The sequence below is a fragment of the Drosophila melanogaster genome, chromosome 3L (genome assembly GCF_000001215.4).
Source record: "Drosophila melanogaster chromosome 3L".
NCBI classification, from domain to species: Eukaryota; Metazoa; Arthropoda; class Insecta; order Diptera; family Drosophilidae; genus Drosophila; species Drosophila melanogaster.
This window is the reverse complement of record NT_037436.4, coordinates 5,711,947-5,726,767: the sequence shown is the minus strand read 5'-3', so window position 1 is coordinate 5,726,767 and position 14,821 is coordinate 5,711,947. Positions and strand designations below refer to the sequence as shown.

The 14,821-nt window shown below is 44.6% G+C and overlaps 3 protein-coding genes across 17 annotated transcripts in view; all 3 read right to left on the bottom strand.

Moving 5' to 3' along the window:
* sif (still life) overlaps positions 1–14,821 on the bottom strand; it is a 91,687-nt gene that overhangs the window by 22,832 nt on the left and 54,034 nt on the right. For all 14 annotated transcript variants that reach the window (NM_001104048.2, NM_001104049.4, NM_001347763.1 and 11 more), the window contains 5 exons: positions 10,489–10,671; positions 9,030–9,230; positions 5,664–5,891; positions 4,200–4,386; positions 174–288 (listed from right to left, as the gene is read on the bottom strand). In NM_001104048.2, the coding sequence (NP_001097518.2) occupies positions 174–288; positions 4,200–4,386; positions 5,664–5,891; positions 9,030–9,230; positions 10,489–10,671 (914 nt within the window). The remainder of the gene's footprint in view (positions 1–173; positions 289–4,199; positions 4,387–5,663; positions 5,892–9,029; positions 9,231–10,488; positions 10,672–14,821) is intronic.
* The window catches only part of CG46320 (uncharacterized protein), an 85,479-nt gene that overhangs the window by 22,832 nt on the left and 47,826 nt on the right, over positions 1–14,821 (bottom strand). For both annotated transcript variants that reach the window (NM_001347802.1, NM_001347801.1), the window contains 5 exons: positions 10,489–10,671; positions 9,030–9,230; positions 5,664–5,891; positions 4,200–4,386; positions 174–288 (listed from right to left, as the gene is read on the bottom strand). The gene's annotated coding sequence lies outside the window, so the exon portion shown is untranslated. The remainder of the gene's footprint in view (positions 1–173; positions 289–4,199; positions 4,387–5,663; positions 5,892–9,029; positions 9,231–10,488; positions 10,672–14,821) is intronic.
* On the bottom strand, positions 12,739–13,437 carry CG44521 (uncharacterized protein). Its single transcript, NM_001300019.1, has one exon. It carries the CDS (start codon positions 13,334–13,336, stop codon positions 13,058–13,060), a length of 279 nt encoding a protein of 92 aa, NP_001286948.1. The 5' UTR covers positions 13,337–13,437; the 3' UTR covers positions 12,739–13,057.

Sequence of the window (14,821 nt, the reverse complement as noted above, 5' to 3'; positions counted from 1 at the left end):
GCCCACATGGCGAGTGGACGGCAACACGGCGTATACTTTATCGCCGTGCCATTCAGGTCCGAACGAAACATCGAAACAGATGTTAAGCCGAGCATAAACAAGAACAATGATGCCGCACAGAGAGAGAGAGAGAGAGAGAGGGAGAGAGGGAGAGAGAGCCTGTCATAACTTACCGCATCATCATGCTGAGCGATTGTTCCTCCTGCAGGACGCTCTCCAAGTACATCATATCTAGATCGGACACAATTGCGCCATTGATGACCATTATTTCGTCTCCTTTGATAATGCCTGCAATTGGTGGAACAGCGTTAGTTCTGGATATTATACACATATATACTATATATACACATATTGTTGCACATGTCTATGTAGGTTGAGTTTTTGCCACGGTCATTGTTATTTTTCAGTCCCACTCCTAGTCGAAGCTCCATTCCATTCCCCTCCAGCTTAGACAATGGGTTATATTCTATTTGGGGTGTGGGGCGTTTCTAATGCTGCCTAGCAATCAAGGATGTTCTATGGGTGTGGAATCAATGTCTGACAATTGTGCGGCTCCTGTGGACCACTGACATCTTTTATGTAACAAACGATAAGCGGAATGTCTTCAGCTGGTGGCGCTGCTTCTGCTGCATCTGCAACTGCAACTGCTACTGCTGCTGCCAGTGCAGCCTGAATGTTCGTAAAACAATAACAACAAGAGCATTGTGGTTTCTTGCATTGTTCATACGCCACGTTATCGCAGCGCCATCGGTGCACTGAGCAAAGAAACCTCTGGATAAATTCACAAAATGTTGTTATTTTTTAGATTGAAACTCTTGTACATATAACAACAAACTATGAATAAGCGATCTTATCATATAAGATGTAAAGATCTACGATATGATATCGATTCGTTTTTTCTTTCCGTGTATCTCTCTATATCTGCGCTGCGTTCGTTAGCATTTTCTACTTTGTCTGCATGACTCGTCTATCATGTGTGTTTTCTCCAGCATTTATTCTTGCCATGATGTTGGTTATTCCTTGTTGCCTGCCTCGACCTGTCTTGCCCCCTTTTGTTGCCACTCCTTTCTTCCTGTTGACGACATGCATTCAGTTGCCTGCAGTTGCAAGCTACCAGTGTCGCTTATCATTGTTGGTGCAGCAGGAGCAACATTTTCTTAAGGCAAAAGTTCGATAGATAGATGATGTATGTATGTGTGTTCGGAGCCCGCCTTGTGGCAATATTTCACCTATGTTACACCATCGTCTGGGTTCCTTACTTCACCTAGGTTTGTATTTTTTTTTCGGGCGGAGGGGAGGGGGGTTTGTCCCCTATGCATTTGTTACAATTTAAACGGATTTTTACATCTTAATGCTGGCTGGCAAGGCATGACACATGCGATTTACCATATAAAATGCACATACTTCTATATGCAAGTGTCGTTCTGTACTTTATCCGGGGGATTATTTCTGGCTCTAGGAGAAAGACAAATTTTATTTATATTGCGGTTGCTGGGCTGCCTTAACCCCCATATATATATCCTATATATACCCTTTTTGCCCGATTTGGCCAGGCCTGGCATATATGTACGTTGTCAACACGTTCGCTTGCTGTTTTCCAGTTGGCCTGGCCCAAAAGAAGCCGAAGGCTGAGCAAATTGTTATTCCATGTTTGCCAAATGCTTTGCGCCGCTTGTTTCGCCGCTAAAGTTGCGCCACTCCAAAAGTGCCGAACTTTGTGCACCCAAGATGAAGACTGCAATAAGATGCAGTTACAAACTGGCTGTGGATGGATAGCCAAAACTAAGAAATTTAAGATCTGCGCTTAAAGAGAACGAGTCCTAGATTACTGCCGGCGTTTTCCCCCGAAGCTGGCATCTTCATCAGGCCACCGCATTTCCTCGCAGTTCGTTACGATTTTACAATTAGCCCAGGAAAAGTGGCCAGAATTTTCCGCTCCCCAGCCACATTTGCATTTGAAAGCTGCGGTCAGGATTTGTTTTTGTTTGGCACGCTCCCCATCATTGGGGTGGGAAATTGCGAACTTTTGTGCAATTCGGTCGTAAATGCTGTCCTCCAGCCTGTCCGAGCTTTGTTTTGCGGTTGCTGCTTAAGAGTTGCGTCTTTCGACATGCTAATAGCCATTAAATTCAATTGCGCCCCGCTTTTCCCGCTCACGCTCCCCGTCCTTCAATCATCTCCGTTTAGTGGCGAAAAAAGGGGCGCAGAAGCAGGAGGCTGGGGGCAAAAAGTTTTCTATTGCGTTTTGCGTTTTGCAAATGTAAATGCGAGTCCTGGAGTCCTTAATTTATGCATACACACGCCACTACAATGAGTGGGGGATATTCTCGCAGAGAGCCGGCCAGATAACGCTGACGGTAGAGGGCTTAAAGCCGCACTTAAAGCTCAACACATTGTATACGCAATATTTGTGGCCAAATGCTGGCAAAGCCAGGCAATCAGCATAGATTGCTATATACGGTATTGATATTGAGGGAGAGTCAGAAACCAATAAAAGCTTTATCCAATGAATTCCGGCTGAAAATGCATTGAACTAAACTAAGTTTGTATACGGGAATTGAAATTTGATATTAGCAGATTACTACCTTAAAATCAGTATATCATCTATCATATGCGCAACGCATGCCCAACCCGTCGTATACGTAATATTCGCAGGTAATTATTTTTAAAAAGGCAGTTACCTAATTGACCCATTAACTCTGGCTAATGCAATAAGATCAATGTTATAACTACTTCAGTGCCAATTCGCCGTAATTTAATTAAGCTATGGCTTCCTGCATTTCCCTGCCAGCGAATGCAACATTTGCTCAATCGTAAAACTCATTAGCACAACTTCTTCCCCACTTTTTTGTTTTACTCTTCCCGTTTTTCTTCTGTTTTGGCTTGCAGTCCAACTTTTCACCCCCTGTGGTTGGTTTTCTTTTCTTTTTGTTATTTTTTTTTTTAGTACGGAGGCACTCCTTCCGGGGAATTTCATGCGCATTGTTTCATGGATTTTTTGATTCGTTGTCGCCTTCAAAAACCAACCAAATGAGCGCCACTCGCACTCGACGTGCTTAATGAGTTTTCTGCTGTTACTGCAGCATGAAATGTTCTTTCGGTTCATCACTTTGCCAAGTGCAGCACTGCAGTTTTCCCACCTGGCGGTTGCGAAGAGGGTGAAGAGGGATTGGGGTTGGGAAAAGGGTTCGGGAAACGGTGGCTCTGCCTGTCAGTTCCATAATTTAAGGCGCTGTTCTAGTGGCATTTCGACTACATCCACTTGACTCCATGGCGTTGTCGTCGTCATCGTCGTCGACGTACCCGGCAAATGCAAATGCCAACTTAAGTTGATTTTAAGTGATAGAAAAACAACAGGACTTAGTGGGGGGAGTGGGGATCTCGGATGCTGAGACGGCTTACACTCGAGGAAAACCCCTTTAAGGACCTGGAAGCCGCCGTTGCCGCAGCAGAAGTAAATCGTCACCCACACCTGGCAAACATTTCGAGTGCGCTGCTCATCACCATCATCGTCGTCAAACCACCTGCCCACCCATCCACCCATTCGCCAGGTGGAACAAGCGCTGACAGTTGACTTTTCGCATTGCACGCCCCGAGGAGCTCCTCTCGCTGCTCCTGCTGCTCCTGCTCCTCCGGATCCCTCAGCTCCACCTCCTCCTGCTCCTCCTCCTCTTTCTTTTCGGGCTCAAACTCCACTTGACTCGACTCGGTCTCCCTTGTAGACCAAAGTGAGTTTGCTCAAGTTTCGTCTTGTGCTCTTCACTTTTTTGCGTTTTTTTTTTTATGACATAAAAGTGAAAAGCATTTAAATATAAAAGCAGCAGCATGGATGTACAGAAAAGAGCAGGCGGCACAGGCAGGGGGCCGACTACCTGGGCACTTTATAATTTAGCTCGGCAACATTGGGCCACATTGTTTCGCTCGGGGCGCCAGTTGAGTAGTAGAGTAAAGTGGACTGGATGCTGGAGGCTGGTGACTGGTGGAGTAGGAGAATGAAGATGGAGCTACCAATCCTTGGAGACGAAGACAAAGACTCTATTTCATTTCCTTGCGTACCGCTGCGTCACCTCAATAGCATAAATTAAATGCACGATTTCATCGCCTGAATGCGATTTGTGTCAAAACCCATTTTCGTCCTGTCATGTCGCCTGGATGATGAACTCAAAGGCAAAGAACTCGTCCTTTTCTTTTGTACTCACCATTGTGCATGGCCACACTCTTGTCCTCCACGCGACTCACGTAGCAGCACAGTTCGTCCTGCCGTTCCGCATTCTCGATCAGCTCAGCCTCCACGGAGAAGCCCCACATCTGCTCCAGAGTCGTGCGCTGCAGCTCCACCTGGTACAGGATCTTCATGCAGACCTCCACGAACTCGTGATTATGTAGCTGCGGGAAAGATATAGAAGATATATATGATATATGTGAATATTTTATATATCTACTATCCTTATAGAAAGGAAAGTGAATTTGAGTGCTCAAGTTAAGTGCCAAATTAGCCGAGTTTCGCAGGCAATCATTTTGGGGCAGGGGCAGAAATTGATTGAGTGGAGTTACTGCGAGTTGCTCAAGTTGTTGTCGAAATTTATTGAACTGCCAACGGCGAATGGAACTTTTTATCAAGCCCACCAAGGCTGCCATCCCCACCCACTAAAATTCCAACTCCATTTGAAGTTGCAGTTGCACATTTTTGCCATTTGCCAATTGGCCTGGCTGGGCCAATATTTACTAGCTTGTTGTTGAGGTCGAAGTTCAGATTTCGAATTGTTAGGGGGTCTTCGGTGGAGCAGAGCGGAGCGGGTCGAAAGTTTTCAGCTAGCGGCTGACTTGGCAGCTGGCTAAAGTCTCACCTAGACTAATCGTGTGCCAAGTGAAGAGGAAAAGGGAAATGGCCAACGGGAAAGTTCATAATTTATGGCATTATGTTTTTGGAAATCGAAGAGAAATGGGCGTAGTGGGTGTGGAGATGAGCTAATTGTGAAATTGGGTACTCTGTTGCCAGTAGCTTTTAGCAGGAAAGAAGGGATTTATCCAACAACCCAAACTACCAACACATTCGGTGTGAAAATTTGTTGAGAGTACTTTGAAAGAGTCTTTCTCTTTTAAGTAAAAACTAGACAGGGCGCACAGAAAATGCACACAGCTCCTGTCTACTTTCAATTTAAACTTAGTCTTTTTTAATCCTATTTGCAAAGCCAGCTTAAAGATGCCCAGAAGGAATAGCTTTATTATACCTAAAATTAATTTAAAGGTATCACATTCCGAGTTAAGCCTCTTTAAATTTTCATGATGTGTATTAAAGAAGAGGGAAATGCACTGAGCATCGTTTTCCAAAAATAACAAAAGCTCACTTTGAATTGCATTATTAATATGAATATAATCATATTATATACAAACAATAAAGAGCAATACAATTAGAGCTGATATCTGTATTAAAGTGCAATCGAAAGCAGTGATTCCGAGTCATCTCCTTGAATATTCCACCCAAGACACGTTTCCAAATTCCATTTGCACGGCTCCACATGCAATTTCCAAGTTAAATTCGATAAGTTGAATTGAACTTGAAGTTGGCGCGCCATCAGGACCAAGAGGAAACTCCATGGAATTAAGTTCGCAGCTGGAGGCGGGTTGGCATATTCACATTCTGGCTTTGATTATGTACTTACATAATTTTCAATCAGATCGTTGCGATGCGGCACAAAGTAATTGTGATCCTCCATGTCACGTCGCTTCTTGACGCGCACAAAGTGCTCCATGGGATTGAGGTTGCGACGGGCGCAGGCGCTGGCGAGGAATTCCTCCACAGACATGGCATCACGTAGATAAACTGTCGAGTAAGCATTGTCGGGCATTGCAACTTTGAAAGTTTTTTCCGGTTCGTCACGTGAATTCATCTGGAAAAAGGCAGAAAATTCGATTGGATAAACAGACATATACTCGTACACACGCACACACACACTCATACACAAGCGCTCGCATACATAGCCACGTACAATGTCATTAAGCAGTCAGGCCCAGACATTTGCGAGGCCCGCACACAGATACATTTACGGTTACAGATACAGATACAGCTATACTATATAGCCACCATACACTCAATCCATCCATAGTCGTGCGCATTCTTGAATATGGCCACACGGAAGTGAAAATTGAAAAATAGCAAACACACACATTGGTACCCGCAGTCGTAGCCCCGCGACCCTCTGAAATGTAATGAAAAATGTCGCTGGCAGTAGCTGAGGCACCGGTAAAGAAAGCACTGAGAGAAAAAGTGTTCAAAATAATTGAGAGGAAATCTTTGCTGTATAAGGCAAGCCACTTGGCATAAACATAAAGTTGATAAACGTTTTCTCTCAGTGTACGTGCAGAAGCAGTCGCGGATCTGAAACTGCAGGCGGGATCTGCTGCCGCATCGAGTTGAGTTTGAAGAAAACTCAGTTAAAATGCTTAACCGTTTCCACAACGTCATCGTCATCCAATGTTAACTCCATGTTGGGCCTTCCTGCTGCTCCTGCTCCTGCTGCTGCTAGTGCTCCTGCTCCTCTGCTTCCTTTTCGTCCTGCTGCCAACCAACTGCAACTGTAAACGAATCAGGTGGCCCAGCTGCCAGTTGTCGGCTACTGGAAATTGCATTTGTATTGGCAGCCATTGGCAATGGGTTCGCTCAAGTTGGCAGCAGCAGTTCAGTTCATGGCACGAGGTCCTGGTCCTGGTCCTGGTCCAGGTAATACACCCCCTCATACACGCAGGACAATTGAATTAGTTTGGCAGTTGGAAAAGGCAGCTTCTGACTTGGATACCAGCTACAAGCTACAAGAAGTGACGAGGAACCTCCATTTGCATTTGCATTGCGTAACAGTTTTGCATATCGATTACGGGATCATTATTGCCCTGGCAAATATTATACATCAACTTTATATTCATGGAAAAATACATATGTAAAATTCAGCTTTCATTTCTCAAAAGTGAAGCTACGAAATGGAATGTTAGCTTAAAAATTGTATGGCTTAGATGCCAACATTGTTTACTATTGGGTAAACCGATTGAAGACCGACAACGGCAGCAGCAAGTGGATAAATTGAGTATGTGCTTAAGAATCAATTTTATGACTTCCATTGTGAACATGGCAAATTGTTAATCTATCTGTTCTTGATTTCGAGCAGCAATTGTCATCAGATTTGCACTGTTGCCGCTTGGAGCTTGGAGCCCTGAAAGACTGATTAATTCTGCACGAACGCCTCTCGCACACTTAACTCTCCTGACTAATTAACTTTTGATTGTACCCGACTGAGCCCCCTTAAGGCCAGGAAAATTTCAGCCTTCTGGCCGAGCTGTCGATGGACAGCTTAATTAAATTTTAGCCAGGGTATTTGCAACTTTTGCGAGTTGGCTATAACTGGCCGCCTCGTAGTGGCGTTGATAATTTGCTTTGGAAAGCTTTAATTTTATTTGCCATTTCTGAATTGCAGTTGCAATTTCAGCTGCATTGCAGTTGACATGTTCGGTAAATGGCCATGTGAAATGCAGTTACACGACAGTAGAGATAGAGTTTGGGCGATTGGGCCGAAAATATATATGAACCAAATCAAATGCACATTTTTCAAATTCATTGAATTTGCAGTGCATTTACAACGCAACAGCACACTGGTTCTCTCATTTATGTTATTTCATTTCATTTGTTTTTCCCTGGCCATGCCGAATGTGAATGCATTTTCCTCCCAGCTTCCTTTTTTTTTTTTTTTTTTTTTTTTGTTTTCATATCCGAGTGGCAGCGTGACTGCTGATAGAAGGTGAAATACAGGGGGGGGATGAGAGGCAATTGTGCAGCGTTGGCAAATTTAATTGGAAATGAAGTGTATGCCGGGCAGAGCGAAGCCGAGAGTGAGCGCCACGAAATCCGAGTTGTGCACAAGATTATTTTGTCGGTAATCGAAATAAATTGAATTTATGAAATGAATTTCATTACAAACACGAGATATGCACAAATTGGTTATACTAATTGAGGCTTAACAAACGGCACAAGTGAGTTCTGCTCCAGCTAATCGACTGTCGACATTCGGGTTTATTATATAATATAGCATAATGCCTGCGAGCTATTTGCTGGAATTTAAACAGCTCCTTTCACTTGTCCTGCGAACGGACCACTTCTCGACTTGATTTAGATTTGATTGTGTTGAGGTCATTAGCAGGGGTGGGGGGCGGCATCTGATCACCATTTGAAATGGACTCCTGCATTATTCACTTAAAATATGCAAATATTTTCTTTGCCAAGTCAACTTGGCTTCGCGTTCTTTTTTTCTCTTTTCCGCGGCTTTTCTTTGGACTCTCGGGAGCACCAAAAAAAATAGAGAAAGAGTGAGAGACCAGGCAGACCCTTCATAAATTTCATTATTCTTTTTGTAATTTTTGATGGCCATTAAATGCAAATTATAAAAGCCAAAATACACAAAAACAGCTCAGTCTAATGGACAGGGGCGTGGCCGGACGACATATTTTTTGGTGGCCATCCATTTAAGCATTAGCGCTCAATTTAGCTTTTAATGCCGTTTCCGTTGCCTTAAATAAAAATTCAATTACTCGCACACACACACACGCACACATACAAGAACACACAAACGGACGCACATTAAGAGAGAACAAGCCATAAACTCACAAACAGTCACGAGCTGCGCCGTAAATGCGTTTAAAATTGAAATAATTTTATTACCCATACGCCCCGTGGCCACACATAAATGCACACACATTGATGCGGCGACCAAACGTGAACACACATAAATGTTTATGTACATACACTTATCAAAAAGTAAGCCTAAACTGAGGAAAGTTTCGTTAAATGTTACTTTGTAGAAATTTAAGGCAAGCCGCCATAAATTAGGGAATATTTGTTACCAAAGTGAATGATTTGTTGTTAAGAATTTCAAGAATTTAAGATGCTTTAGTAATAGCAATGCAACATTTAAGACTTAAACGACCACTTTTCCAGTTGCTAGGCTACTTTTTTGCCAGTGTGTCTACCTGTAGATTGGACTCACCTGCATGGAGCGACGGCTGGAACCGCTGTTGGACCGCGACAGCATCGGCGGTCGCCGCTTGGTGGCCCCGCGTCCGGCGAGCAGGTTGTTGAGCAGCGAGGGCGAGCGGGCGCAGATGAAGGCGTGGAAGGAGGAGACCGTGAACACGCCCAGCTTGTTCAGCGTGTTCTTCGTGGGCCGCGAAACGTGTGTCAGCAGCGACTGTTGAATAAGTGACAAATGCGAGAAGTTTGAAAATGAAATGTGAATACAAGTTATATTTGGCATATACACATAGTTTCGACGCCAGTGCCCCTCAACTAATTTCGTTAAATTTACGATCCTTTCAAAGAGCATTAAATAGCAGGCAGAGCATCTACACACACTCGTACACTCGTACACCTATGCAAATAAGCCTTTGGCATTCTGCAGTCGACCGAAGTTGTTCTCTTCACAGGTGCTGAAGTTGTTTGCATTTTGTGGTTATTAATAATAAATAATGTTGCTTTTCAGGCACACAACTGCACTTACCACCCAGCACCCGCTTGGATACCCCAGCTTTCACCCCAGTTTCAGCCTGCCATTAAAAGCGCAATCAACTTTCAACCCTTTCAGTCACTCATTCAGTCAGTCAGTCAGTCAGTCAGTCAGTCAGTCGGTGCTGGCAAATCCTTCTAAGGTTGCCAACAGTTGGCGCCAGCGAAGGTTACCCCTAAGCCTATTTAAGACGCTTAAACTTTTGTTATGGAGATTAATTGTGCATGTTTGGGTTTTGATTTTCCAAAAGCGTACCAGTGAATTGGCTTTGCCCTATCCATTGTGAAAATAGGTAGAGGTAATTATAGACTACTCGAACCCGTAAAGGGTTTAAAACGGAATTGTAAACGGGTTTCGGGGTAAATTGTTGTTAGAGGGATTTGGGCCGATGCTATTGTCCCGGTTTTAAGCTCTCGACCAGGTTGTGAATCTGCTTTTGATGTTTCTCTGAAGCGTGGTTAATTTAAGCCTTGTGGTGGCTTTTGGGGCGGAATTGTACAGCCATTGAACAGTGATTAGTTGTTCATCATGTTTATTGTATTCTCAGTTTTTTTTTTTCAATACAAGGAAGTGATATTTAAAAATAGCTGGAACTTATAAATAATTCCCATTGTTTTTCGTAATAAGCTTGCAAATGCTTCAAAATATAAATGTAAATTATAGTCTGGCTTATATTACTGTTAACAGAAAAATAGGCTATAACACACTATAATTGGCGTCTATGACTTTCAATAAATGGCGCCCAACGCGGGGCTCACTCTATAACAGCCGCAAAATGTAGGCAATACTTTGTGCCTGAACTAGTGTGCTCGTTCTGGATGAATTATAAAGCCGCCAGCCGGCAGTGCTTCCGCCATTAATTGCATTTGCCTTATCTCTCTGACAGGTTGAATTTGGGGGCACTGGTCGACGGCAGTGGTCGCTTTTTGTGGCCATAACTCACCTTCGGATTGGGCAGCTCGCCACTTTGCAGCGAGGCCATGTAGCAGCGCAGCCGGAACTGCTCGCAGTGGAGCCGCTCCAGATTCTCCTCCCACTGCAGTATCTGCGTCTGGATCTGATGACGCGTCTCCTGATCGGTGACAACTGATTGCTGCAGTTCGGCCATGTGCTTCAGCTTGTGATCCTGCGGGGCGAAAGGACATAAAACCGGGTTAGTGCTGGCATATGCATATATGGAGACAGGGCACACTGGGCTATATGTATAGGGAATGTAAGCCGTGTGTGTGTTCGGTTGTGTGCAACACTCGTTGGTGGGTTATGAAAGCATCCGAGTCATGGCATCATTAGCATTTCATGGCAGCTTTGTCCCACTGCTGCTGCCGCTGCGGTGGCTGCCATTTGACGAAAATACATAAATCACGCGTCATGTGCAGCTAAAATTTTCCAGCTTTCCCCATCGCTACCCGCCCCTCAACCAGCGCAATTCAAATATCTCTCGCCTGCCCTGGCCTCCTGTCCCTGATACTGAAGTGCGTTGGCAATGCACCAAAACTGCAAGGAAAAAAAGCTCCCTTTTGGATGGGAAGCGAACGGGGAGTTGCATATACATGCCCCTGTTTTCATTACAAATACCGTTTGACTTCCGCCGCAGCTGCCGCCCCCCTTTTTTCGGTGCTGCAACCAGAATTCAGCATTTGAAATCCCCACTTTGGATCCCACTTTCACGTGCATTTATAGCACGCTTGCATAGATCTCACGGAGCACGTGATTGTTTCATTTTGGTTGCCGTTGTTGCTGCATTGAATGCGAGTCAGTAAGCTGACAATTATTTGCAGATGCAGATGCAGATGCAGTTGCGTGTTGTTGCTGCTGCTTTTGCTGTTGCAGTTGCAGGTTGCCAATGCAAATACAAGTGTGTGTGTGTGTGTGTGTGTGTGCGTGTGCCGTGGGCGTGGCAACAACCTGAATAGGCACTTTCGATGTTCGACATTTTAATGAATGTGTACACATAAACAGGCAGCGACCAAAAGGACGAAAGGATCGCTGGATGGAGATGTTAAGCGGGGGAGAGGTCCTACCTGGGATTACATACCTACAGCCCCACATCTGTGTGTATTTGAACAGTGCGACGTTGAGCCTTTTCAATGTTTGTTTTACGTGGAAATAAATCAAAGTTTTGTGCATTTTATTTGCACATTTCGCATACGTATGCTCGATGTTGTGGCTGCAATCGATATGAGTGTGTGTAACTTAATTCAATTCCACTAAGGATGGCCAATGATTCCTAGTTGTGGTGTGAGCCATCTTGGTCGTGTGCTCCGCTCTCTATTCAGTAGACATAAAGTTGGTTAATTAATAAACCAAAATCCCATTATGCACTGCGACCGCACACACACACATATACATCTGTAGCAGGATATTTGGGTTGAGATACCATCCTTCTAGAAGGAGCGGTTCGCCGGCTTGCTGTCAATGGCACTTGGCACTTGAGGAAAGCTGCTTATTTGACAAACACAAACCGGAAGGAGCCTGGGCGGCTCGCAGTGCGACACTATCTCGGGGACCGAGAGAGTTTTGTGATTATTTACAACACAAAACTGTGGAGGCGGGTGAGGGGAGTGGTTGGCACGACACTTTGCTGGGGTAGGCAACAGTTTGTCCTTGTCAAAGTAATATGGGCTCTTCCTGGGCCATAAATAGCTCTCGCCTGCTTGACCATTAATCGGTCTGGCCATTGTAGCCATTGTGCTGCACTCCATCTCAGTGGCTGCTCTCGTTGGAGGAGGCACTCCAAGGGTTAATGGCAATGTTAATGGACATGTAATTGCCATGCAATTGGGAGTGTAAATCACGCAAACGATAGCTCCCCGCCAGCGATCCTTGAACTGCGATTCGCTCCAGGGTGTTTGAACTCCTTTGGGGTGTCCGATTCAAGAGAGTGAAATGCTTGCAACATGCAATGGAAATATTTGACAAACACGGAAGGCTATGAGTTCCGCGCAGCTATTTTAGCTTTTAATGTTATTACAAATAGGAATTCCAAGCATAATATATCATGTATCATGGCATATCATGGAAAAGAAACTGCTAGTAAAGAAAACGCGGTCAGCAATATATTTTTATAAGTTTTAACTTTAAGGTGTTCTTATAACAACATTTAGCTGAGTAAATTCAGCGTTTTTGTTGTAAAAGTCCTTTAGCTTTGCAGCGGTTTGTGTTCTCAATTTAAAGTCAATCTCCTTTTGGTTTTAGGCTGCTTCCGCTTCGGCAACTTGCACACTGAGTGCCACCACGCCCACATTTTCAGTCTGCCACCCGCCCAAATCCATTTCACCGCTGCTGTGGAAGGATATTAACAGCACTCCCACTCCCACGATGCCGTGGATGCACTTGTGCAGCAGGCTAGGAGGCTCTGGTCACGGTCTCGCTGCGGTTGCCGCTTGTTTTGACACATGTCACGCGCTAAGTGACAGCCCCAGCCGCAGTTCGAGCGGCTCCTCCTCCTCCTCCGGATCCGGATCCAGCATCGGCTTGAGGTCCTACCGACGACTGTGCTCACTGCTTTCATCTCAATTCCCGTGAATTTTATTATGGCTGCATAGTTGGATTCCCCATCTATTTTCCCACTTTTCCCTGGCCGTATCTGTCGCTCCTTGACGATGAGTTTTTGCGGTTCGCCTATTTAGTTGTCCTGTATCTACTGCTCTTACACTTGTCGTCCGTGTCCGTGTTCCTGCCTGCCCACGTCCATGCTGCTGCCCCTGCCCACTGTTACCCCAGATCCTGTCCCGCTCAGTTGTCGTGTGGTCGTGTTCCTGTGGTCCTGCCGTTGTCTGTTGCGCTTTCATTAAGCGCCACTTGAGGTTGCCTCTGCCCCCAGATGATGCCTCTGCGCCCCAGAGCTCACATTTGTGAGGCAGCTACACTGGGGGAAAATAAATCAAAGTATCTGCAAATGTCATCATGACATTAATCTGATTGACATTTTTATTTCTAGCTCATCGTTCAAATTTAAAGTACTCCAGGGAAATAATTATTTTTGACGCATTGAAATTTGCTTCCATTTATAAATATCATTCTGTCAAGGCTAATAGGGAATTTGTGATATTTTTATTTTTTTTTTTACTACTGGGAGATATATGTATATAAATTGATGTATCAAGCAATTGGCGTGGGACTAATACTATTAAAAAAAATATTTCTTGGTAAAGATGACATTTCGTTTCAATAGAAATCATTAGATTGTTCCGATCTCTGTTTTCTAATTTAAAAGCTCACTTTTCTCCCAGTGTGTCAACTGAATCTGAAGCTGGTCGGGAGCTGCCATTGCCATTGCTAGATGTACTTGTTATTATTATTGCTAGTCTTGTTGTTGGTCTCTGGTCTGCCATTTCCGCTTGAGAGTCGAGAGTTTGGAGAGTTCATGGTTCTGGCATTGTTTTTGCTTTTGCTGTAGCCGTGCTTTGGTTTGATATATGTTTTTACTCGGGAGTACAATTAAAATATACATTTTACCATTGTTGTTATGTCCCCGTTGTCAGCGTTGAGCATTCAGGCTTCAGCATTCAGTATTCAGTACTCAACGTATTCTACGTATCTCGCATGACAAGCCAAAGATGCTTGAAATGGCAAAACCACTAGCAAAACAACAATAACCAAAAACAATGGACTGAAATAATAATCATGTGGCGGCAGTGAGGCAAAAGGACTCGTGACCCGGGTATCAGTTTATTTTGTTTGCCACTGCTAATGGCCCCTGTCCCTGTCCACTCCACTGCACCGTACTCCATTACTCTGCACATCCCGTCACTTTGCTACCATGATAACAATCAATTAAAGTGGGTGGTGGCTGAGGTGGAAGTGCATGGCCTGCGTCCAAAAGGATATTGAGTTGTTCAATGGCACGGCGCTACCCTTTGAGCCACCTGCTCAGATGACTTTTGACATGGCTTGTGCATTAAATGGCTGCTCCATTGCAGTCAAAAGTCAGTGCAGTGGTTCATTCTACATAAACCGCAACGGTTGGGTGCAGGCCACGGACACGGCCATGTCAACAAAAGGCCTGAAAAATTGTATATGGTCTGCATAAATGCTGACCACAAAATGATGCCACATTATATAACGTGTGAGTGCTGCAGTTGAGCGGTGAGCCTGGCCTGAACTGGCCTGTTACCGTTCTGCTGGCCAGGATCCCAACAAAAATGATGCTAAGCCCGCAATGCATCCAAACTCAAACCTCTAAACTGGCGCCTAGCTCTGTGGCCACAGGATGAGCTGGCCTGGGTGTTGGGTGATTGGGAGCTGTTGGATGCTCGGTGCTTGGTGTTCGCTAT

Excerpts from the sequence above, each read along its gene's own strand:
- CG44521 (NM_001300019.1), bottom strand. The coding sequence starts at position 13,336 with ATGAAAGCGCAACAGACAACGGCAGGACCACAGGAACACGACCACACG.